Source organism: Balaenoptera physalus (genome assembly GCF_965194825.1).
Source record: "Balaenoptera physalus genome assembly, chromosome: 5".
NCBI lineage: Eukaryota > Metazoa > Chordata > Mammalia > Artiodactyla > Balaenopteridae > Balaenoptera > Balaenoptera physalus.
Genome location: NC_138884.1, coordinates 149,097,422 through 149,122,985, shown reverse-complemented (window position 1 = coordinate 149,122,985; position 25,564 = coordinate 149,097,422). Strand labels below are relative to the sequence as shown.

The following is a 25,564-nucleotide window of genomic DNA, read 5'->3' as shown; positions in this document are numbered from 1 at the left end:
GAGGGCCTGGAACTGAAGGGGGACACACGTCTTGAAGTCTCCACGGGCGCATAAGGGTTATTTGGAAATGGTCAGTGAGTTCAGTGCATTGAGTGGAGCCTGGTGATGTGACTCCCCCGTGGCTGTGGGCCTGTGGACCTGTCGCCCCCTCACTGGGTTACTTGTGTACAACCACTGCAGAAGTGTCTCATAAACGTGGTACAAGTGTACGTTCAGTTGGAATTCGAGAGAGAAAAATGCTGTGTGGAAAATAGGGACATAAATAGATTGCCATCTGGGGGTCATGTTGTGACCTGTGATCTGCGTTTCATTTCAGAGGCAGAGTTCAGTTCTTCTGACCCTACGAAACGGCGAAACAGAGGTGGGGCTTTGCCTCTTCTTCTCTGGCAGGAGCGCTGAAGAGCCTCTGAGCAGAGCGCAGGGCAGAGGGGTCGTCACGCTCCTGTTCACTGGGGTATAAGTGGACCCTCGTGTCTGCGTGCTGGGCGTCCCGGCCTCCCCGCCCCCGCGCGCAGCAGCTCAGCCTCGTGCGCTCTCGGCTCCGTGCTCGTGGCATCTGGGGGGACATCTGGGTGTGAGACGGGCTGGGTCTGAGGTTCCTGCATAAACGCAGAGGCGTGCGTGCTGAGGGCATCAGTCTGTGTGTGTGTCGGAGCTTCCACTGAAAGCAAAATTTTGCTTTCCCGTGAGTCAGTTTTGTCTCAAAGAGGAGAACAATTGAGAACTTCTGTTAATTGACGCCATGTGGATTTGTATAAAGATTGAAATCAGTGTTCCAATTTAATAGCGTTATCCACATGTTGAGAGGCTTATTTTGTGCTTAAATCATTAGTGTTTTTACGGAGGCATGGCCCCAAAATGGTCTGGGTGACAGGTGCCTATTTTTTCCCTGAAGGAAACCCATAGCTATGGAAGTTAGTAGGCGTCTTGTGCAGAAGCATTCATACAAATACAGCTTGCTTGTTACGGACCCCTGCTCCCTTTGTTCTCTACAGCTGGGCCTCCTGTTTTGAGTAGACGGGCTTCTGAAGAAGTGTGTGAATCAGATGTATAGAATCACTAACTTATGTCTCCAATATAACAGTTCCATGGCTACATCCCCTTATTCCGCCAAGTTAAATTCTGCCCGACATTTATTGAACATCCAGTATGTGCCAGGCCCTGTGCTACATGCTAGTAAAATAAAAACCGGTTAGTCCCAGTCCTTGTTTTCAGAGACCTCGCAGTCTAAAGAGAAGACAAAAACACAGTCAAATTTGAAAACTCAAAATACTATGACGCACCTTAATAGGAATTGTAGATGCGGAGTAGGAAAGTAACACTGAAGAAGGAGAACTCCCCGAGCCTGTGGGGTGGGTTTGCGGAGAGGTGATGCTCGGGTACCAGGAGTCCTGAAGGATGAGCAAAACCTCTCTGGAAAGACGCAGGCGGTGGCTCCCGGTGGTCAGCCAGGCTTTCTCCAGGAGGAAGGAGCTAGCAACGCTTGGCCGTGCCCGAGGGTCTCCGAAGTTCTTGAGTAGCTTCCGAGCCCTCAACGTGCTTCTGCTGTTTCAAGCTGCTTCTCAGAGCTTGACATGGTGAGCGAGCGGCTGCTTCCCACCTGTCAGGTATGTCTGCCCTTAGCAGAAGGTCTTCAAGACTAAGAAACCTTCTTCCATTTGATCGTTAGTTTTCATCCGTCCCTTCTCAGCAAAGCAGCTCTTAGTTTGTCACTTCTTTGTGGAAACTGACATCTGTTGAAATACAGGCTTCTTGTCCTCGCCCTTTGCCCCTGGGGCGACTCCGCCAGGACAGCTGGTCCAGGCTTCTGCTTTGGTCCTGGGCGTCCAGTCCAGCCCCGTTTCTTCCCACTTTCAAATCCTGAGTCCGCTCCAGCCTCACCCTCCGCCTTCGTCTCTCTGAGCCCCTTGAGGGTCAGCGGGTGCGCTAAGCTGCTCAGCGGCCCGAGCTGAGGGAGGGAAGCGGGGGAGGCGGTGGGGTGGGGGGCTGGCTCGTGTCTAGGGAGACCCACTTCAGCACTCAGGAAATGCCTCCTTTGGGCCCGGCCATACGCTAAACCCTTGACATGCACCGTCTGGCTTTATTCTTACCACGTCCCCTGGAGGTAGGTATTTCCAAATGACAGATGAGAAAACTAAAGCACAAAAAGATTGAGTAATTTGCCTGAGGTCACACAGCTAGTAAAGGGCGAGCTGGCCCTGGACCCCTCAGACTGGGCAGCCCGGAACGTCCAGCTCCGTCACTGGCCACGCCTCCCAGGGGTGGAGCCAGAGGCAGCAGCTCTGACCTGGGCGCAGTCTCAGCTCAGACGTGGCTGGCCTGGAGCTCCCGAGCCCTCCCCTTCCTCCCCACCTGCCCCGCCAGCGCTCCAGCCCTCCCCGGCCCCTTACTAACTGCTCTCCGCGTCATCCTTTCCCCTCTGGCTCCTTCACCAGGTTGCCACAGATCCATTTTTCTAATCAGCTGACCAGACCATCTCACCCTGCTGCGTAGAAACCTCTGTGGCTCCCCAGCCCCTTCAGGACGGAAGTCACACGGAGTTGTCTCTGCTGTGGCCCCTGCAGCCCGTGAGGTTGTGGCACACTTGTCCCGGGACATTGGCCATCCCTGTGCTCTGACCCTTCCCTTCGACCCTCTGCCCAGCCAGGCCCTCAGGGTTCTTCCAGACCATCACTGCTCCTGGGAATCATCCCCAAACCCTCCCACTTGAGCTTACAGCACTCACTGCTCATTCCTTTGTCCTCAGGGACGTTCCCAGCACAGACCTGTAGCTCCTCTGCGTGGGCCTGGGCACACACCTGCAGAGGGAAGGCCGTGTGCTGCATCAGCGAGATGCTGGGGGCGGCAGGGCCAGGATCCAGGTGGCCCCGTCCCCTTGCAGCTTAACGTAATTTGAGGCAAGGCAGACATTAAAGCAATAGGTTAAAGATAAGTCTTGAATTATGACTGTGGTAAGTGCTGAGAGGGAAAATTATGGACTTCAGTGTGTTTGATGGGACGGCCCACCGTGGTCTGGGTGCTGGGTGGTGAGAGCAAAGGCAGTGATGGCTTCTCCGAGGACGTGACATCTAGGCTGTGGCCATTAGGATAAATGTAAGTTAACAAGGTCTGAGCTGAGATTAGGACCTCCTAGAAAGTGGACACAGTGTGAGCCAAGTTGTGGGTCAAGAAGTAGCTTGGAGTTTGAGGACCAAGGAAAGACCCGTGTGTCCAGGGGCTTCATGAGCAGGAAGGACGGGGGAGGCCGGCCACGTTCAGGACTTTGGGTTTTACGTCAGAGCAGTGGGAGACCAGTGGCACAGCCGAAGGGCGGGAGTGACGCCCTCCTACTCACATTCCATGAGCCCACTCTGGCTGCGGTGCGGAAGACTGCTGGGGGTATGGGGGGTGGGGGCAGGGGGCTGTGAGATGGGGGCCAAGGCGGGGGAGGGCCCAGGACGTGTGCAGGGAGCAGCTGACGGCCAGTCACCCCATAAATGTGTGGACCCAGCACCCTCCCTTGGCACCTTAAGACAAGGGTCTTCCCCTCCCTGCCCCAGGGAGGGTGGGTTTAGAGCTCAATGTAGAATCCATCTTTTCTTCACACTTACACTGCACTTTGCCCAAGTGTGAGGGAACAGTGTAAGAGCTGACCATTTTAATGAGGGATTCCAAAGTTGACTTTGCGGCGAGCAGGGGCTACTCTTCGTTGCGGTGCGCAGTGATTTTTAAAATGTCAGTTGAGAATAAGCCACAGGAACAGATCTCATGCAAATGGGCCTCATTTAAAATGAGACTACGGGGCTTCCCTGGTGGTGCAGTGGTTAAGAATCCGCCTGCCAATGCAGGGGACACGGGTTCAAGCCCTGGCCTGGGAAGATCCCACATGCTGCGGAGCAACTAAGCCCTTGCGCCACAACTACTGAGCCCGCTCTAGAGCCCGCAAGCCACAACTACTGAAGCCCACATGCCTAGAGCCTGTGCTCCGCAACAAGAGAAGCCACCGCAGTGAGAAGCCCGCGCACCACAACGAAGAGTAGCCCCTGCTCGCCGCAACTAGAGAAAGTGCGCGCAGCAACGAAGACCCAACGCAGCCAAAAATAAAGACAAATAAATTTATTTAAAAAAATAAAATGAAATGTGACTAGGGAGGAATGTTAGAAGTCACTGAGTTGTCTAAAGTTTGTCTGATATATTCCTTGAGCATCAGTTGCTTTTAAAATCTACATCTGGTTCAAATTTGCCCCGTCACGTACAGCCTCTTAAATAACCAAGTAAGCCTCTGCGAGATGTGCTCCCCGGGACACCTGTTCACGGCAGGCGTATCCCACGAGGTTTCAGTAATGACTTGTCTGTTTGTAGTTTAACTACTTAGGTAAATAGTATATTAATTTTGATATATGATTAGAACATTTTTTTTTGTAGGCTTTACCGCCAGCACCTGTTCAGAATCACACAAATAAACATCAGGTATTCAATGCATCTCTTCAAGACCATATTTATCCGAGCTGTTTTGGGAATACTCCAGAGTGGAATAGTTCTAAATTTATAAGTCTTTGGGGATCAGAAGTGATGAATGATAAGAACTGGAATCCTGGCACTTTCTTGCCAGATACAATTTCTGGTAAGGAACTCGTTAAAACTTTCTTAAAGTCTAAAATGATCTGTGCTGAGTGGATTGCCCTCTCTGTTGCTGCAGTTCCCCAGCAGGGGCCCCGGCTGCTGCTTCCCCTCACCTCCACCTCTGGCAGGAGGCCCCTGGGCCCCATCAGGCTGTTCCACCCACCCATGTCTGCCGCCAGGAGCGGAGCAAGGCTCTGGGCTTGGCGGCCCATTGCCGGCACAGGAGCTGGACGGGCCTCGGACACTGGGTCTTTCCCGCCCCAGGGCTGCTGAGCATCTTGGCTCCAGGGGGCAGTGTTGGGCCTTTGGTTCTCGAGCACTGGTGACCGGCAGACCTCGACCCAGTGCAGCAGGGTGGTGTGGCTTGAATGCTATGACTTAGTTCCTTTTCTCTCCTTCTGCACTGACCCTACATGGGACCTGTCCCCTCTAACAAGCACCTTCCTCCTTGCGGCCTCAACTGCTGAGGTGCAGCTGTTTCTTCAGTGGCAGGGCAGGGCACGCCTGAAGAGGGGTTGGTACCTCTGCCTCATCTCTGTCTTCACGTGGTCAGAGCCCCTGGTGGTCCCACACCCCCGCCCCTGCATGTGCTGAGAACAGCAAGCTAGACTTGACATCTGGTCTGTGCTTAGAAAGGGTTTCTAACTGTGTGACCTTGGGCAAGTTACTTAGCCTCTCTGAGCCTCAGTTTCTTCATCTTCAGGATAGGAATGATAGTACTAAGCTCAGAAAGTAGTTTTAAGACATTCAATAACTTTTGGAAAGCACCTAGCACAGGAATTGGCACATAGTAGGTGCTCAATAAATTTTTCTTCTAAGATGAAAGCTAGTTGACTAGTGTCATCCCATTGGAATACTAACTTCAGTAGCAGCCCCAGTGTTCATTGTTTAGTCAGCAGATGTCCTTTAGGTTTTAGCTAAATGCTCTTTCTCTTAGAAGCCTTAATTTTCCCATTCTTCTCTGAAGGGAATGACATATTAGGGCCAACACTCTCAGAAACAAGACCTGAAGCTCTTCCACCTCCATCTAGCAATGAAACGCCTGCAGTTCCGGATAGTAAAGAGAAAAAAAATGCCGCGAAAAAGAAATGTTTGTACAATTTCCAAGATGCTTTTATGGAAGCAAACAAAGTTGTGATGGCCACGTCGTCAGCCACCTCCTCCGTGTCCTGCACGGCCACCACGGTGCAGTCGAGCAACAGCCAGTTCAGAGTGTCGTCCAAGAGACCGCCCTCCCTAGGTAAGGCCCACCAGCTCGCAGGGACCCTCGGGGTTGGCGCTGCATATTCGCTCCTTCTTCCTCAGCATCTCCGTAATTCCCTTTCACTCGGCCTGGCCAGAGATGTCAGTGTAATTAACACCTAAGAATGCTCATGCACAAAGAGCGTGTCCTCTAGGACTCTGATGAGAATTTTACTGTCACACTGACACCCTCCAGGGCTTTGCCACACGGTGTCCTGCCTTTCCTCTCTGCGCTTCTTGTTCTGTGGTAGGAAGAGGTCGTTGCTTTCTGAACACGTGGAGGAATTTTTAGGCGTCTGAAAGTAGAAGCCTCATGGAGAGTCAGCTGGTGGGGCTGCTGACCAGCCCGAGATGCAGCCCCTGCTGCCGTGCAGATCACTGGTGTGGAGGTGGTGTCGCTGTCACACTCTGATCTGAGCATAGTGAAGAGGGGGCTTGAAAGCAAGGGGGCAGTCAGAGACCAGTGGCAAATGTCAAAGGGACACGGGAGCCGGATCAGAGAGGGAGGCCTCACTAGCCAAAGTTAGGACTGTTCGAGCGTTGGAAAGAATAAGGGAACTGATTGTAGCACGCAACTAAAGTCGAGAATCCTTCGGGAGGCTCAAAAGAGGGAGTCGGGTGGGAAGCTGTCTGGGTAGAAGCCTGCTGCTGACTCCGTGTGCAAGACCGATACAGACAGAAGGCCACTCTGCAGCCAGCCGGTGACAGGGGGCCCAGGTGAGCGTCCTCATGGGCGTTAGGACGTTGGATCTCAGTTTGGGGAATGTGGTAGTGCCGGTGTCTGGGAGCAGCACCCACAGGTGACTGGCAGATTGCAAAGGGAAGGGAAGGTGCCAACTGCCCCTGCACACCTGGTCAGATGCAGCCTCACCGACAGGAGCAAACACGTTAGTGCTTCCTGTGCAATCAGGTGGGAAGATCCAACATAACCTTTGCAGGATTCATGCGTAGAATATTTCAGCTAAATCAGACATGAGACTGTAAATCCAGAATTGTGGACAGCTGGCCTCAACTCAAAAAATGTCAGCATTGTGGAAGGAAAAAAAGAAAGTTTAAAAGATGCTGGGTTGGAGGAAAAGCCGCAGAGGACTGTGGGAGAGGCCGGAAGTCTGGATGGGGTTGTACGCGAGATGAGAATGTCACCTCGAGGTTAATTGTCTGTAGTTGGCGCTGGTGTCGAGGTTTTACGGCAAAGCGTGCATGTTCTCAGGAGTCCGGGCTGGAATGTTTAGGAGTGAGTGCAGCTTGCTTGCACATGTTAAGCCACCAATAAAGTGTGTGTGTGTGTGAGAGAGAAAGTAAATATAACAAAATAGTAAATAGTCTTGAATCTAGGTGAAGGGTGTATGGGTATTCTTTGTACTATTCCTTCAAGTTTTTTATAGATTTGAACATTTTCAGACCAAAAGTTGGTTTTAAAAAAAAAAGTGTTAACTTAGAGAAGCCTGAACGTCTGCCTGACCTTGGCCACTGGCAGTGACTCTGGCATCTCTGAACGCAGGTGACGTCTTTCACGGCATCAACAAGGAGGACCACAGGCACGGGGTGCCGGCGGCCCCGAGGAACAGCCCCACAGGCCTGGTGCCGCTTCCCGCCCTCCCTCCCGCCGCCCTCTCTCCAGCCTCCGCGCCTCACCTTGCCGGTCTCGCAGCCCCGTCCTTCCCCAAAACGGCCGCCACCTCTCCCGGGTTTGCGGATTCACGCAAGAGCTTCTGTCCTGCTCCCGTGGCCCCCACCACAGACGGCTCCGTCAGCGCGCCTCCCAGCGTCTGCAGGTGAGCCCGGGCCGGCGGGGGAGGCCGGCGCGCTTCAGAATGGGTGCCGTGCGACCTAACCACCTAACCCTGCAGGACCGCCCGAGACACTCTGGCGCCTGGGGCCTCGCAGCTCACCAGCCGGGGACCGGCAGCGGGGAGGGGCGGGCTCCGGTCTCGGCCCGTTCCGCAGAGCCCAGGGCCACTGTGGGTCTGTGCGCAGACCGCCGGCAACGGCAGGGGGGCCCGTGGGTGTTTTGAAGTCGCGTTTGTTACACACTGAGCAAAGAACAATGCAACGGACGCTCGACAGCTTTCTTTAAAAAGTCAGTGTTCGTTACCTTTGAACTTGCCACCACTCCCCCGCCCTGACATCCCCCAGGATGAAATGGTGGCGGGAGGGACAGTGGAGAGGCCGTGTGTGTGCACCTGAGAAGCCCCTCTGGGTGTGCCCGCCGGCCTGCGCCTGTCCCACTTGCGCGGCCCCTGGGTCGTGCAGGCCCCGCGCCTCGTTGGCGAGGGCAGGCTGGTCGGAAAGAACAGCCTCGGCCACCGCTCGCCATGCTCGCGCCCCTTGAGGGGCAGGCTGCTTGCTGACGGGCCCTGCGCGGTTTTGCAGCGACCCCGACTGTGAAGGGCATCGCTGCGAGAATGGCGTCTATGACCCGCAGCAGGACGACGGGGACGAGACTGCGGACGAGGACAGCTGCTCCGAGCACAGCTCCAGCACCTCCACGTCCACCAACCAGAAGGAGGGCAAGTACTGTGACTGCTGCTACTGCGAGTTCTTCGGGCACGGCGGGGTAAGCGCCTGGGCCGCTCCCCTGCCGGAGGGCCTCCGGGGGGAGGGGCAGGTGCCCGAGAGCGCACTTAAGTGCGTAACATTAGTGTTTCGCCATGGATGTTTGTAAACTGCGTGTTTAAATTAGAGTTGTAAAATGTGCAAACTCCTTTGCAAGAATAATGTACCAGGTTGAATTCAGGGTATGGTTACACTGTGTGTAAAGCATTATTTGCGAGCATAATTAAAATCAAGATACGGTCTAAAACAGTGGTTCCACTTCTAGGTTGTAGTTGTCGTAAAGAAATAATGACACGTATTTGCCCAAAGTTAGTTTTGAGTATTTCATCTCTGCATTTTTGCATTTGATTGTGATTTTTAAAACAGTTGATGAGATAGGACCTGCTAACTACCCAGGCGTGGGAATTGTTGAGTCCACACAATGGACAGCCTGTACAGGCGGATTCCTCTTGCTCGACTGCACAGTACATTGAGACACATCCATACTGTGTGGTGTCCCAGGACAGTCATTTCATCCGTACAAGCAAGTGTCAGCCATGGTGTCTGGGGGTGGGTGGTGGGAAGAGCAGGGGCTGGGAGTTGTTCTTTTTCTGCTTTAGTCCTCTCCGCATTTCCTAAACTCATGCAGGTGTTTTTAGTGTCAGTGAGAAGTCTTTTCAGCACTGAAAAGGAAACCGGCGAGGGGATGAAAAAATACTATAAACACATCTATTGACGTGAGAAGGTAGTCACACCATATTACATAAAAAGTAGATCAATTACAGCATGTATAATAGTTTCTTTTTTAGTTTAAAAATAACCATTTGTGTACATAGTTGTACATCCTCTGCCAGATTTTTTTGTGAATAGGTAAAGCTTGAAGGTCAGTGCCAAAATACTACCTTTGAAAGGTAATTGGTGATGAAAGGTTTTTCTTCTTCTCGCCATTTGTTTCTTTTATTTAGTTACTTTTCCTGATGAACGTGTGTTACTTGAGCAATAAAAATTTCACTTTTAATGCTATGATCTGAAATTTGGTATATTCAAAATCATTAAAACTTGCGTTTCGTCATGTTTTCGTTTGTCTTAGCCTCCAGCTGCGCCAACAAGTAGAAATTATGCAGAAATGAGGGAAAAGCTTCGTTTACGGCTGACCAAGAGGAAAGAAGAGCAACCTAAGAAAACGGATCAACTCTCAGAAAGGGAGAGTGTGGTTGACCATCGAAGGGTGGAAGACTTGCTCCAGTTTATAAACAGCTCGGAGACCAAACCCGTGAGCAGCACCCGGGCCGCCAAGCGTGCACGGCATAAGCAGAGAAAGGTAAACAGAAGGTCTGCACCAGGCGGCCTCCCAGGGGGGCCTCTGAGCTCGGGGCTGGGCGACAGGCTCCCAGTGTTGCTTCAAGAGCCCCTGACCGCCCCTGCCAGCCTGAACTGGACGCTGCTTCAAGACCCAGGTTGTATTTTCAGGCCGTGGAGCCCCCTCCTGTGCCAGGGGTTTGTTAATGGCTCTAAAACAGGCCTCCGGTTTTTGTGCTGGCCAGCGTCAGGGCTGCAGCAGCCCTTCCGCCTCTTGTCTGTCGAAGGAACTTCTTTCCCAGGAAAGCAGAGGAAGCAGCCCTGGCTGTCGAGGGCAGGGCGCTGTGGGCTTCTGGAGACTGGGGCTGAAGAAGCGCCTTTGACCCGAGGCTGGTACAGGGTACCCGGGCGGTACCGCTCCAAGGAGGGCCTGCACGTGGCAGTGATGTCGAGAGTCAGGCGGCCCCCTCACCGTTAGGGCGGGGGCTGCCACAAAAGCAAGTAGCTGCCGAGACTGGCCAGGCTGGCCCAGTGGTGAGCTGCGGCCGGACCTGAGCACGGTCTCAACGTGTGAGCGTGACGCGCAGAAGAAATTGTATCCATTACTTCCTGCGATGTTGAAAGTGATGGGAACGGCATCTCCTCTAGGGTTTTCTCCCCACCACCAGTTCTTTTGGAGGTTCTTCCCGGTTTCAGCCCCCTGAAGGTGTCAGGCTCCACGAGCCCGCCTCAGCAGGCAGGTGTGGGCTGTGCCCAGAGGGGACTCGTCAGGGCCACAGGGTTCTGACCGTAGGATGGGTTGCTTTGGGAGGGCGTGAGGCCCCTGTGAAGGAGGAGACGTGCCCACAATGGACCCAGGGTCAGGCCACTTGTCGTGGGGTGTTGCTTCCAACTTAGTTGCCGTGACTCTTAAGGTAGCTGTGATTGAACTGAGTGGATTCACTGCCGCTGTTGTACCCACCCCCGGTCCCGAGATAGGTCTGGATTGGCCACAGGTCGAATTAGGGGGCTTGGAGGGAGCGGCCTGCTTCTGCCCCAGACCTGGTGTGGGGAGAAGGTGTGTTCTCCACCCAGGGGTGTTTCAGCGCCCGGGGTCCCAGGTGGTCCGAGGCCCTGGGGACTCGCCACTGGGCTTCGTCGGAAGCCTTTGGACTGGCTCAGGTGCTTTCAGGGCTGCCCCCACCCGGACTCCTATCCTCTGTCCTTGCAGGCGGCCTGGGTCCAGACCATGCTGCAGGCGCACCCCAGGTCGTCCTTGGCGCCCGCTCACACCCTTCGCGCTCTCTGCCGAGCACCTCGTTTGCAGAGGGGCCCACAAAGCTGCCTTGTCTCTGGTTGGCCGGCCGGTTGTTGAAATGAAGGCAGCACACACCGGGGTTGGATTCACTGTAGATTCTGTCCTGTGGCAGGTCGGGCCTGCAGACTGGAGGTCCTGGAGTGCCTGCAGGGGCCACTGCGGGAGACACTGCGGGAGTTTGTCTGTCAGGTGCTGCCTCCAGCAAAGCTTTCCTTTAACAGATGGAGCAAGAATTTAAAATAATCTGTACATGAATTGTCAAGTTACATTTTTTTGAAACCTGTCATTGAATTTTTAACCTAATTTTATGTTTAAGTTATTTAGAAAAACAAGCAAGTTGTCTCTTAAAAATATTGCCTTCTGAAACATCATGAAAAATATTTAAATTCGGAAGGACCTTTACGTTTTTCACACAAAATGTTTTTTTCAAAGACTCTTACGAGCCTGAGCCTTACTGGAGCCCAGTGGTGGAGGAGCCGTTCTCCCTACTCTTCCTGGGTGTTTGTTTGTTTCCTTTTTTTTTTAGTATTTATTTATTTATTTGGCTGCCCCAGGTCTTAGTTGTGGTGTGCGGGATTTAGTTCCCTGACTGGGGATCGAACTCCGGCCCCCTGCATTGGGAGCGCGGAGTCTTAACCACTGGACTGCCAGGGAAATCCCTCGTTTGTTTTCTAATCGGAAGGAATCTTTTCCATTTATGCTCCTGGAATGTGTGTCACTAAAAAAATACAATCTTCGCTTGAGTTGAAAATTAATTTCCTGCCAGTTGGACAGCAGAAATAACCATTGTCTATTTGCCACGTCATGTTGAACATTTTAGGAAGTTATTTGTTCTGTCACACTAGTGAAAATATATTGGGAATTTTACCTGCTAAGGTGGGAAAAAGAAATTTCAAGCTTTTCATCACACTTTTTCTTGAACGTTGCTTTGCCCCACGTGAACGCATCAGCGGCATTCCCCGCCTGGAAAGGTTCTGGCGGCACCGGTGCGGCTGTGTAACTGCTGCCTCGTGATCAGTCTCATTCTTGTCCGGTTTATCCCCCGCCCGCCGCGCACAGACGGGAGAGCCCACGCGGGGCAGGAGCACGGCAGCTGCTCTGACCTTGCCCTCTGTGCCCAGGGCTAGGGCAAAGGCTCTAAGGAATTTTTTGTTGACTACCACCCCCTGCTTTGATGGAGGTGTGTTTTAAGCTTTTGACCTATTACAACCCCTTTCAGGGTTTCTATTCTTATCACACGATTCAGCTTTTATCTCATTTTTGTGTGTGTGTCTTACTTTTTCGAGCACTTACTGTTGTCCTAAGTTGCCTTTTCCTTTCACATCGGCAGCTGGAAGAGAAAGCACGCCTTGAAGCAGAAGCCCGGGCCCGGGAGCACCTGCACCTCCGAGAGGAGGAGCGGCGGCGGGAGGAGGAGGAGGAGGAGCGGCTCAAAGAGGAGCTTCAGCGGCTCCAGGAGCTTCAGAAGCTGAGAGCCGTGAAAAAGAAGAAGAAGGAGAGGCCAAGTAAAGACTGTCCCAAGTTGGACATGCTTGCTAGGAGTTTCCAGGCAGCCACGGAGTCCGCGCCCAACTCTGACAACATCCACAACGGCTCACTGGAGCCGACCGAAGACCCAGAAACCTCATCTCGCTCCCCCTCCAGACACATGGACCACAGAGAGACGGGGCCGGGGCCGGGGGCCGACGGGGACACCACCGAGCCCGCGGCCGCCAGGGACTCCAAGCTCCTTCTGCCCAAAGGGGTCAACGGGAAGCAGCAGGAGCCGCTGTCCTTCCTCCTGGACATGATGCATCACCACAAAGAGAGAAGCAGCAAACAGAAGCTGAAGCAGACCAGTAAAGCGGGCAGTGAGCCGGCGAGGAAGCCCTTGGAGCCCCCCAGAGCCTCAGAGGCCCAGCCCCGGCCCCGGCCCCAGGCTGAGTCAAAGGCCAGAGTGCTTGACCTCATGCCCCTGGCAGAGCACAGGAGGGAGGAGAGGAAAGTCAACAGCAACAACAACAACAGAAAGCAGCTGAACCACGTCCGGGAGGAGAAGCCGAGCCCGGGCCCCGCGGAGCCCGCCGCGCCCAGCGAGCACCTGCAGGGCGGCAAGCCGGCGCCAGCAGACTCTCCGCAGCCCAAGGGCAAGAGCAAGAAAAGCAAGAAGAAGAAGGGAGACAGAGGCAGCAGTTCAATCGGTAAATGCAGAGCAGAACGGGGCGTGTGTGTGGCTGGGGCATCTCGGGCCGAGGAGGGCGCTGGGTCGGGTGCCTCTCAGGGTCCGTCCCTCACGGAGGTGGACGCTGCCGTCTGTGTCGGGGCTTCGTGCTTTGTGTGGCCTCTTCGCCAACAATGAGGGACACGTAGGCATTGTTGTTATATTTGTTTACCTTGAAGTAATTTTAGACTTCCCCCACGCTGCAGGAAAGAGTACGAAGGACTCCCACATACTCCCGTCCAGCCCAGCATGTCACCACACTTGCTTTGTCCTGTCTCTCCCTCTCGGTTACTTTTCTGAACCAAATGAGAGTGCTTTCAGACATGGTGCCCTTTTACCCTGAAATACTGCTGTGTGTGTTTCCTCAAAACAAGAGATTAGATACAGCAAGATACAGATGGGGGGGGGGGCACGATGTAGTTGTTGATTTTAACAACTAAACAAAACAAAATGGATACAGTCGGAAACGAAGCCGGCTGCATTTCCCAGGAGTCGCCGTGGCTGTACTAAATGTGCCGCACTAGGTCCTCTGGGGGGAAGAGACCTACCAACCCTCAGGCTAGAGAAAGGAACCCTGAACAGACACCGAGGGCAAGTGCGCCGGCCGGTCTCCCACCACGGTGGGAGCAGGCAATTCTGAAACCACGCCGTGTGCCCCCCCAGGACCGCAAGGAAGGAGACACACTGTGGACCGCGGGGAGGGGGCTGCAGGGAGTGCAGTGTAGTTGTTAAAATCAAGAAATTAACACTGACACAAGACTGTTACCTAGCTGTAGGCTTATTCATGTTTCTCCGTTCATCCCTTTAATGTCCTAGGAAACAAAGTTGTTTTCTCCTGACACAGGATCCAAACCAGGGTCACATGTCATATCTCTTTAATTTCCTTTAATGCGTCAGTTCCTCACTTTCTCACAACCTGACATCTCTAGAGAGTGTGACCCATCCATTTTTTTAGAGTAAATGACTATCTAGAGTAATTTCAGTTTGGTGCCGTTTCTTCACAGCCAGGTTCAGATTACGCAGCGTTGGCGGCAGCGCCTTGGGGGTGATGGGTCCGTGTTGGTGGGTGCCCTGCCGTCAGGAGGCACGCTGCCCGGTGGTGGTAACTCTCCTCCTGGGCCGTGGTGCGTGTGGTCGGCCCGTCTCTCCTCTGCCAGGCTGACACCTGACCTGTGCTCACCCGGAGTGTCTCATGGGGAGACGAGTCCCTTATGCCGTATCAGACATTCGTCCACTACTTTTAGCATCGGTCGACGACAGTTACTGCCCAAGGGGATTATTACTGAGCTGTTTGCCTACATCATGGTGACTTTTCTGATGTTATTCCTTCTCCATTTCTTACTCAGCGTTCTACAGGAAGAGCTCTCCTTCCCCGTGTATTTTTTCATTTACTTCATTACTTATATAAGGGCGGGTTCGTGGATTCTTTCTTTACACTCTAGGTTACAAGTCCTTTACTAAAACACTGTTCATTTCGATGCCCCCACATTCAGTCGCTGGGAGCCCCCTCCGCGTGGCCCCTGCGCCCCGTTGTGCTTTGAGCACTTCTGTGCACAGTTAGATGTCCCGGCTCTGAGACCCAGACCTGGGTGCTGCTGGTGTGTGGTTGACAGGGCCTAGGAGGGGGAGCGTGTGTGTGTGCGTGGGCACGTGTGCGTTCCTCGTGCCCCCCCCCCCCCAACATCTGTGTCTTTCGGTATCTAATCTCTGCAGTAAGAACCACCCTGACAACTGCAGTCCGGCTCCGGTGCCACTGCGCTCCCTGCAGCCCACTCCCCGCGGTCCACAGTGTGTCTCCGTCCTTGCGGTCCTTGGGGGGCACACGGGGTGGTTTCAGAATTGCCTGCTCCCACCGCGGAGGGAGACCGGTCGGCGCACCTGCCCTTGGTGTCTGTTCAGGGTTCCTTTCTGTAGCCTGAGGGTTGGTAGGTCTCTTCCCCCCAGAGGACCTAGTGCGGCACAGTTAGTACAGCCACGGGGACTCCTAGGAAATGCAGCCGGCTTCCTTTGTTTCTGATTGTATCTATTTTGTTTTGTTTCCCCTCCTTAATCTTGATTTCTTTTTCCCTATCCCATTCCTACTTAGTTTCTTATTTGCTTTTCTGTTTTTTACACAAAAGGTTGGCATGTTAGAGATGCCTTTCCCCGTGGCTTTTCCCCCACATCCTGTATTCTGAAGGCCCTCCATGTGCGTCCGCAGCTCTTCCTTGTGGTTTCAGGTGCTGAGTGGGCTCCGCTGGACACTGCCCCGCTCTCGGGGTTTGTAATGACACACAGCGGGGTGGAGCGCAGGTGCTCTGCGTCCGTGTTTCTGCGGGAGTGCTGGGTCAGAGGTCAGTGCAGACAGGGCTTGTTGATGTGGCCTGGTCCTCTGAACCCTGCATTGCACTCCCACCCCGTCGAGCCCCTGTTTGGCCACAGCCTCACCAAGAGAGTGTTGTCAGGCTTTGTAACTTGAGCCCATCTGTTAGGCGCACTTATTCCTGTAGTTTTCATACGCATTTTTCTCTAATTACTGTGAGGTCATATTTTTAAGGGCTGTTTCTATATTTCTTTTGTGAATTTTCTATTCATACCTTTTTCTCATTTTTAATTGGGTTTTTGGTCTTTTCCTTCCATTTTTTAAGAGTTCTTTATGAATTGGGGATATTAGCCTTTTAACTGCATCGCATGCTACAGATATTCCCCCAGCTTGTTGCCTTTGACTATGTTTACAATGCTTTTTAGCCGTGCACAAGTTTTCTTTTTTACTTTACAGTCAGTTCATTGATTTTTTTATTGCCTCTGGATTTTAAATAATTGTTAGATATAATTGTTTGTACTAACACGAAGGTTAAGGAGGAATGTGCCCAACTTTTTTTCTAGTATTAGCGTGGTTTCACTTTTTTCACTTAGCTCCCTGATACATTTATTTGGAGTTTATTCTTTTGTATCGTGTGATGCATGAATCCAGCTTTATCTTTTACAAATAGTTAACCGGTTGTCTCAACACCAGTTATTAAAAAGCTCATCTTGCCCCAGTGACTCAGGATGCTACCGTGTGCTACACCGTGTGTCCTCAGGTCTGTTCTGGAATTTCTCTTCCTTTCCTCTGTGTTCATTCACACGCCATTATTGCATTGAGTTAGCTACTTTAGAGGTTCTGTACATTTTAATGACTTACAGGGCTCTTCTCTCCTCATAGCCTTTTTCAGTGTTTTCCTGGCTATTCTTTCATGTTTGTATTCCCATAAGAACTTTGATATCAGTGTGCCTAGCTCCCTTAAAAAAAAAAAAAAAAAACCTTGTTGGTATCTTTATTCGTATTGCATTAAATTTATAAGATAATTTAGTGAGAATTGGTGTCTATGATGTTGTTCGTCCTTCCCAAGAACAAGGGGAGTTTTTCCATTTGTTCAAGTCTACTTTATGTCTTTTAGGAACGTTTTAAATTTTCTCTAATAGGTTTTTCACATTTCTTATTGAGCTTATTCCTAAGTATTTAATCTTCCTTGCTTTTAATTTTAACGGGGTGTTTTCTACAATCATACCTTCTAACTCTGTCCGTCTGGTGCAGTAGCCAGTCACATGTCACCCCTGAGCACCGAACTGTGGAAGGTGCACATTGAGGGAGTTGTGAATGTAAAAAACATAACCAGATTTTGAAAACCTAGTATGAAAAAAAAAGGAATGTAAAATAACTCAGTATATATTTTTTGGGGCGGGGGGGTGGGCGCTGCACTGGGTCTTCATTGCTGCGTGGGCTTTCTCTAGTTCAGGCGAGCGGGGGCTACTCTTCACTGCGGTGCGCGGACTTCTCATTGCGGTGGCTTCTCTTGTGGCAGAGCACGGGCTCTAGGCATGCGGGCTTCAGTAGTTACAGCGCACAGGCTCAGTAATTGTGGCACACAGGCTTAGTTGCTCCATGGCATGTGGGATCTTCCTGGACCAGGGATCGAACCCGAGTCCCCTGCATTGGATTCCTTTCTTTTTTTTTTTTTTTAATATCTTTATTGGAGTATAATCACTTTACAATGCTGTTAGTTTCTGCTGTACAACAAAGTGAATCAGCTATACGTATCCATATATCCCCTCCCTCTTGAGCCACCCTCCCTATCCCACCCCTCTAGGTCATCACCAAGCATCAAGCTGATCTCCCTGTGCTATGCGGCAGCTTCCCACTAGCTGTCTTACGTCTGGCAGCGTATATATGTCAGTGCTGATCTCTCACTTCACCCCAGCTTCCCCCGCCCCACCGTGTCCTCAAGTCCCTTCTCTGCGTCTGCGTCTTTATGGTTGCCCTGCCCCCTACGCTCATCAGTGCCGTTTTTTTAGATTCCATGTATGTGCGTTAGCACACGGTATTTGTTTTTCTCTTTCTGACTTACTTCACTCTGTATGACAGACTCTAGGTCCATCCACCTCATTACAAATACCTCAGTTTCGTTCCTTTTTATGGCTAATATTCCACTGTATATGTGTGCCACATCTTCTTTATCCATTCATCTGTCAGTGGACATTTAGGTTGCTTCCATGTCCTGGTTATTGTAAATAGTGCTGCAATGAACGTTGTGGTACATGTGTCTTTTTTTTTTTTTTTTTTTAATTTAAATTTTATTTATTTATTTATTTATGGCTGTGTTGGGTCTTCGTTTCTGTGCGAGGGCCTTCTCCAGTCGCGGCAAGCGGGGGCCGCTCTTCATCGCGGTGCGCAGGCCTCTCACTATTGCGGCCTCTCTCGTTGTAGAGCACAGGCTCCAGACGCGCAGGCTCAGCAATTGTGGCTCACGGGCCTAGTTGCTCCGCGGCATGTGGGATCCTCCCAGACCAGGGTTCGAACCCGTGTCCCCTGCATTGGCAGGCAGATTCTCAACCACTGCGCCACCCGGGAAGCCCCATGTGTCTTTTTGAATTATGGTTTTCTCTGGGTATATGCCCAGTAGTGGGACTGGACTGCTGGGTTGTATGGTAGTTCTATTTTTAGTTTTTTTAAGGAACCTCCATACTGTTCTCCATAGTGGCTGTATCAATTTACATTCCCACGTACAGTGCGGGAGGGTTCCCTTTTCTCCACACCCTCTCCAGCATTTACTGTTTGTAGATTTTTTGATGACGGCCATTCTGACCGGTGTGAGTTGGTACCTCATTGTGGTTTTGATTTGCATTTCTCTAATGATTAGTGACGTTGACCATCTCTTCATGTGTTTGTTGGCCATCTGTATGTCTACTTTGGAGAAATGTCTGTTTAGGTCTTCCGTGGCAGGTAGATTCTTAACCATTGCGCCACCGGGGAAGTCCCAGTATAATTTTTTACATTGATTACATATTGAAATGATAATCTTTTGGACATATTTAATTAAATAAAGTATATATTACTAAAATTAATTTCACTTGTTTCTTTTTACTTTTTTCAATGTGGCTACTACAAAATCTTAAATTATGTATGTGGCTCATGTTGTATTTCTATTGAATAGTGCTCCTCTAACTGGTCGTTTGTGTATATAACAGCTATTGCTTTCTGTATGTTAACTTTATATCTCCTACCTTAGTAGATTATTTCATTGTTTGAGTCTTACTGTTGATTCTCTGGGGTTTTCCAGGTACTCTATTATCTATCTGCAGATAGAGAAAGCTTTACTTCTCCTTTTCCAATTCTTATGCTTCTTGTTTTCTCTTGTTTAATTGCATCATTCTTGAACTTAATGGAAACGTCTGGTGTTTCTACATTAAGATTCTGGCTTTAGGGTAAGGTTTATATATTTTATCATGTTAAGAAGATATCCAACAATTCCTATTTTTTTATAATTAATTAATTTATTTATTTATGGCTGTGTTGGGTCTTCGTTTCTGTGCAAGGGCTTTCTCTAGTTGTGGCAAGCGGGGGCCACTCTTCATCGCAGTGCGCGGGCCTCTCACTATTGCGGCTTCTCTTGTTGTGGAGCACAGGCTCCAGACGCGCAGGCTCAGTAGTTGTGGCTCACGGGCCCAGCTGTTCCGCGGCATGTGGCATCCTCCCAGACCAGGGCCCGAACCCGTGTCCCCTGCATTGGCAGGCAGACTCTCAACCACTGCGTCACCAGGGAAGCCCAATTCCTATTTTTCTTGAGTACTTTATCAGGAATGAGTGTTGAATTTTGTCAAAGGTTTTCTAGTATCTACGGAGATTAAACATAATTTTTCTTCTTAGACCTGTTATACTTCATAAAGAATTAGGAAGCTTTTTTTGTTTGTTTTTCATTTTCAGTATTCTAGAGCAATTCGCCTTCCATTGGGACTATTTAGGCTCTAATGATTTGATAGGAATCTTCTGTGCAGCCCCCGGACCCGGTGCTTTTTTGTGGGGTAGTTTCCTGATGGTATTCTCTCTGTCCTCTATGCTAATTGGTCTGTTTAAGTATTTCTTTCTTCACTGAGGTTAATTTTGCTAAACTGTATTTCCGTAGTAAATTATCTTTTCAGCCAGTTTTCCAGCTTATTTACATAGATGTCTGCAAAGTACATACTTTTTAAAAAATTTCTTTCAGTGGTTATTTTCCTCTTGTCATTTCTTATTTTGTATGTTTGTGCTTTGTTTCTCCCTATTCTATTTGACTCAGTTAGTTAAAGTTAATAGTTTATCTATATAATATTTTCAAAAGCCAGGCTCTTGATTTATCAATTAGGTATACTGTTGTTTTTTTCTCTGCCTCATAAATTTCTACTTTTATCTTTTTTTCCTGTGCTTCCTTTTGTTTTATTTCATTGTTCTTTCTAACTTTTTGATTTGGGAATTGAGTTCATTTCTTTTCATTCCTTCATTTTTACTGATCACAGTATTTAGCGCCTTGAATTTTCTCTGATCATTCCTTTAATTATATCCCACAGTGTATGATAATGTTTCCGTTTGGTTTCTTCTTTAGAAATTCAGTAATTTCCATGTGGTTTTCTTTTCCCCTTTCACCCAATAGTTTAATAGCTGGCTTTTAGGTTTCCAGGTGGGAGAGCCTTGTTTATGTTAATAATTTCTAGGTTTTGTACACTGTGATCCAAGAGTATTGTTTGTAATATTTCTGCCTCATGAAACTTACTGGTATTTTCTTTGTGACTAGTTTTTGTGACTGCTCTGTGTTCACTTGAGATTCAAGTGTATTTTCTCTGTCATCATGGTATTAAACTAAATATATATTTATATCCATGATATATCTTTGAGTTAGGTTTAGGTTTAGGTCTTCTGTATCCTTACTTGTTTTTTGTCCTCCTGACATATATTCTGTTATTTATTATTGAGTTTCTGTGTTTTCTTGCATTTCCTGTAGTTTTGCTTTATAAAGGTGGTTTCTTTGTTACTTGGTACATATTCCTAACTAATTTCTTATATTGAATTGTGGTTTTTATTGTTTAAAAATGTCCTTTTTGTTGTGTTTCACACTTTTGGCTTGAATTCTTTGTCTAAGATGGTGATTGCTACCCCTTCTCTCTGTTTCTGTTTGACTGGTGGGGCACTGTTGTCCTCATCCCTTCATTTCTGGCCTGAGTCACGTGGTTTTAGGTCATTCCCTTGCATGCAGCCGAGACACCTCAGTCCTGCTGTGTGAGCCACATTGACAGTCTTATCTACAGGTGAGGTGAGCCCGTTTCCATGTATTGATAGCACAACCGTGACATTATTTTGTAATTATTAGATCAATTTTTTAATACATACATATATGTATGTGTGTGTGTGTGTGTGTCTGTGTGTATTTTTTTTTTTTTGGTGGCTGCACTGGGTCTTAGTTGTGGCCTGTGGGCTCCTTAGTTGTGGCGTGAGCACTCTTAGTTGCGGCATGCATGCGGGATCTAGTTCCCTGACCAGGGATCAAACCTGGGCCCCCTGCATTGGGAGCGTGGCATGTTAGCCACTGTGCCACCAGGGAAGTCCTCTATTTTATATTTTATATTCACTGATTGTCTCTCTGTGTGAGATGTTTGCCTTTCTTTCTATATATTCTTGGTGTTTAGGAACGTTTGTGACTTTGTACCGCTGCTGCCCCTGCACTTATACCTCTAGTGCCCCATCCCTGCTCCAGATGGGGGCCTGTGGCACCACTTAACTGCCTGGGAGACAGCCGTGCGCTGACGCTGTTTTTTCTACTCTGCCCTCTTTTGCTGTCCTCTCTCTTCCCATTTTTCAGCTGCATTTGTTTCTGCTTTGTCAGAGTGCATAGTATTTGTAGGTTTGCACGTGAATACATTAGGTACCCGTGTTGGTCCTCGTGTAGCAGTGTTCCCAGGCACATGTCCTCAAGTAGGGGTCGGGCACAGAGTCCTCCAAGCTCTGGCGAAGCAGACTGTTTCCTGTGGTCTGAACAGTGAACAGACAGCCTGGCGGGTGTGAAACTCTTCAGGTCACTCTGTCTTGCCAGCCTGGGGTCTGAACAGTGAACAGACAGCCTGGCGGGTGTGAAACTCTTCAGGTCGCTCTTTCTTGCCAGCCTGGTTAATAAGTTTTGTTGTGAAAAATGTTTGTCTGATACTGGATCTTGTTATAGTTCCATCCCATTTTTTTCTTATGCCAAGATTTTCAATACCGGTTATCAGTTCTAATTAGAAGAGTATTAGAAATCACTTTATAATGAGAGCGCTCCCAGCAGGCGTGTCTGCTCTGTGTTTGCTTCTGTGGTTGAAGCAACTCCTCTTCTAGAACTTCTTTATGGAATAACTTGAGTTCGGCCTTTCTAAGACTTTACCTTCCTTACATTTGTAAACACTCCTGGCCCACCTCGCCTTTCCTCGTGCATCACTGTTTCCTTGACCAGGGTCAGCCAGTGGGCCTCCAGGAGATGCCTGTGGTAGGTGTGCAGCGGAGGCCCGATGAACGGTCTCAGTGGCTGGGAAGGAGCGTGTTGTGAGGGTGACTCGTGCGGGCTGGCGGCCTGGACCAGGGAGCTTGGGCAGGGGCGGGGGGGGGGCAGACCAGAAGCAGCAGCAATGGGATGGAGACAGGCGTCTACAACTGTTGACGAGGAACGTGCCCAGCATGGTGACAGGGGCGACAGGTGGGACACGAGTGTGAGGAAGGGGGTGGGGGGGAGGATCATTTCTAGATCACTGTCAGAAAGGGAGCGGCTGCAGTAGATCACAACGGCTGCAGCTTTGCCCGCGTTGGGGGTCAGCTGCCTGAAGGGTGGATGTACAGAGGAGGTGGCTTTATGGACGAGCCGCTCATGAAGGAGGTCTGGAGCGGGGGTGGTTTGGTGGTGTTGGTATCCAGGTGTGGCTGAAACCACAGGGATACAGCGGCGGGGGGCGGAGTCGAGGAAGACCCAGGCCACTGCGAGCTGTCTGTGCGGGAGGGGCCGTGGTCATGCAGGGGGGCATGCGGGGGCTGCTCGGTGGCCACGGCGTTGCCGTGAGCTGGATGTGAAGGCACTCCGCACGGCGCTGGGAGTCTTCAGCAGTGTTAGCTGCTGGTATGCAGGTAAACCGCACCTTCATTACGCTGCTGTGCACATGCCCAGTGATGGGAGGAAAGGGGGTCCTTTACTGAAGATTCCGAAAAATTGTCCCATGCTAAGGTGGGGACAGGGAATGGAGACTGGCTTTAACAGAGCACTGTCGGTGGTCTGCACTCGTCCGTGGGTGGAGCCGGGTGCTGTGTGTACACCGCCAGCGCCCCCCAGCACCCAGGTGTGCACGGATGGAGCCTCTGAGCGCCTGGCAGGTACCAAACAGGGTGGGCAGAGCAGAAGAGAGAATTAAAACCCTCAGAGGCGCCGAGGCTCCCTCATCAGTCGTCTCCCTGCTGTAGCCTATTTTCAAAGAGGGTTGTTCAACTGCAAAATGAAATATAGCCTTGCGTTTGGTAGGGACAACCAGAAAAGCTTTTTGATGAAGTCTCTGGATGTTGCTTGGATAAACTGAATGCCTAGAAGAGCCGTCTTCCTCCAGAGGCTGACATCTGGGTCCTGGGTACAGACACGTCTGTGGCGTCTGTTGACAGCCGTGCCCCTGCTCCCCCCACCCCCCCGCCCTCCCTCCAGCGGGGCCTTGGGGCAGACAGCCTCTGTCTTCTCAAGGGCTCTCCCGGTGGCGGCAGCAGGTATGTCTCTTCTCCCGGGCCGGAAGCAGTGGTTCCTTCACTCAGCACAGGAGTTCGCTAATTCGAGGTGATCTGGATGTTCCCAAGTGCATGAGCGAGGTCTGCCCACCTGTGGCCATTTGCAGAATCTCATTTTTCTTTTTTAATTTTTAAAAAAATTTTATTAGACAAGTTGTCACTTTTTTTTTTTTTTTTTTTGGCCACACCTCGCGGCACATGGGATCTTAGTTCCCCGAGCAGGGATGGAACCCACGTCCCCTGCATTGGAAACACGGAGTCTTAACCACTGGACCGCCTGGAAAGTCCCATACAAAATCTCATTTTAGAAAAGATTTTTAGTTTGTGAACTTGTTGAAATTAAGTAAAACCAAATGCTTTGCTCTGTCCCACTAAGATGGTCTGCTGTTTAGTTGACTTGCCTCTTTTCTTTCATCTTACAGATGATGTCTTTCTGCCTAAAGATATCGACCTAGACAGTGTGGACATGGACGAGACAGAGAGGGAAGTGGAATATTTCAAAAGGTAATTGTTAAGAGTGTGGTCCGAAAAAAGGATGGTTTCGTGGTTCCCATGCATGACCCTCCCACATAGCACGGCCGCTTGTCTTGGACAGAAGTTGTGTCAGCTAGCCAAGCAGCCCGGCTCCTTTGTAGCATTCTAGCACGTGAAGGCCTGCCATGTACATCCCACCCACACCCCGAGCACACACGCACTAGCCTTCTCGCCCACACTCCCACACTTCACTCACTTCTCCCTTCCCGTGTGTGTAAAGCCTGGTTTATGGCAGCATATCTCAGAGTGGTCCTGGACCAGCAGCATCGCCTAGGAACTTGGGACCCAACATCCGTGTTCTCACAAGCCTCCCAGCTGATCTTTGTATGTGCTGGCATTGGAACACAGTGATATGGCATGCTTTTAAGGAGGAAAGTAACATTTTGGATAATTTATTCAGGTTTCCTGATACACAGACTTTATCAGTACATGTTTAATAATATTTGTCATAATATGTTCAATAATATCTACTACGTGACTCATGGCAAGAAAATTTTTCTTTAAAGTGCTTTGTTCTTTCTTTGGAAGTACTTTAATCTCTTTGTTTCAGAAAGCACGCACACATATACACAGACACTCACAAGAGCAGTTTGCAGTATAAAAGGTCATCAATTCATATCTGAAGTATTGTAAAATTCTAAATGTTTCTTAAAATTATATATATTTATAATGTGTGTGTGTGTGTGTGTATTTTTAAATCTTAGCAGATGGTACAGCATTTGCTAAAGTTAAGCGTTCATAGTAAAAACCCTTAACTAGGATGAGAAGGGCCTCTCCTAAACATGGTGAAGGGAATCCATAAAATCAGTAAATGTTATATACGTCATGGTGAAACATTACAAGCCATTCCTTGAGATTAAAAAAATGATAACAATGATGCCCCTTATCACAACTTCTATTTCTAAAGAAATAAAAAGAAACAAAGGGATAAGGATTCGAATGAAGAAGTGGAATTGTCATTCTCAGATGATATGAATGTGTTTGTACGAAGTCCAAAAGAATCTGTAGCTGGCAGGTACCAGCTTGAATTGTTTTTTTAAATTGATCGATTGATGGATTTGGCTGCGTTGGGTCTTAGTTGCGGCCTGCGGGATCTTTGTTGTAGTGAGTGGGCTCTTCATTGTGGAGCACGGGCTTCTCTCTAGTTGTGGTATGTGGGGGCTCAGTAGTTGTGGCATGTGGGCTTAGTTGCCCCGCAGCATGTAGGATCTTAGCTCTCCAACCAGGGATTGAACCCGCATCTCCTGCATTGGAAGGTGGATTCTTAACCACTGGACCACCAAGGAAGTCCCCAATTTTTTTTTTTTTAATATGTATTTATTTACTTACTGACTTATTTATTTATTTATTTGGCTGTGTCGGGTCTTAGTTGCGGCACACAGGATCTTCGTTGTGGCATGCAGGATCTATTGTTGCAGCACACAGGCTCAGTAGTTGTCGCACGCAGTCTCTCTAGTTGTGGTGCATAGGCTCTAGAGCGTGTGGGCTTAGTTGCCCCGCGGCATGTGGGATCTAGCTCCCCAACCAGGGATCAAACCCACATCCCCTGCATTGGAAGGAGAATTCTTAACCCCTGCACCACCAGGGAGGTCCCTAAATTACTTGAATTATTATTATTTTTTTTAAATTTATTTATTCATTTATTTAATTTTTGGCTGCATTGGGTCTTTGCTGCTGCCCGCAGGCTTTCTCTAGTTGCAGTGAGCGGGGGCTACTCTTTGTTGCGGGGCGCAGGCTTCTCATTGTGGTGGCTTCTCTTGTTGCAGAGCACAGGCTCTAGGCACGCGGGCTTCAGTAGTTG

General features: G+C 49.9%; 2 protein-coding genes across 4 annotated transcripts in view; one reads left to right on the top strand and one right to left on the bottom strand.

Annotated features, from left to right (window-relative positions):
* Positions 1–25,564, top strand: part of FAM193A (family with sequence similarity 193 member A) — a 173,342-nt gene that overhangs the window by 138,681 nt on the left and 9,097 nt on the right. For all 3 annotated transcript variants that reach the window (XM_082464332.1, XM_082464331.1, XM_082464330.1), the window contains 7 exons: positions 4,405–4,603; positions 5,570–5,842; positions 7,346–7,619; positions 8,218–8,401; positions 9,470–9,700; positions 12,306–13,155; positions 23,652–23,733. In XM_082464332.1, the coding sequence (XP_082320458.1) occupies positions 4,405–4,603; positions 5,570–5,842; positions 7,346–7,619; positions 8,218–8,401; positions 9,470–9,700; positions 12,306–13,155; positions 23,652–23,733 (2,093 nt within the window). The remainder of the gene's footprint in view (positions 1–4,404; positions 4,604–5,569; positions 5,843–7,345; positions 7,620–8,217; positions 8,402–9,469; positions 9,701–12,305; positions 13,156–23,651; positions 23,734–25,564) is intronic.
* The window catches only part of TNIP2 (TNFAIP3 interacting protein 2), a 68,407-nt gene continuing 52,944 nt past the window's right edge, over positions 10,102–25,564 (bottom strand). Inside the window, exon 6 of the mRNA XM_082464402.1 lies at positions 10,102–11,187. Coding sequence (XP_082320528.1) covers positions 11,161–11,187 — 27 coding nt within the window. The 3' untranslated portion in view covers positions 10,102–11,160. The remainder of the gene's footprint in view (positions 11,188–25,564) is intronic.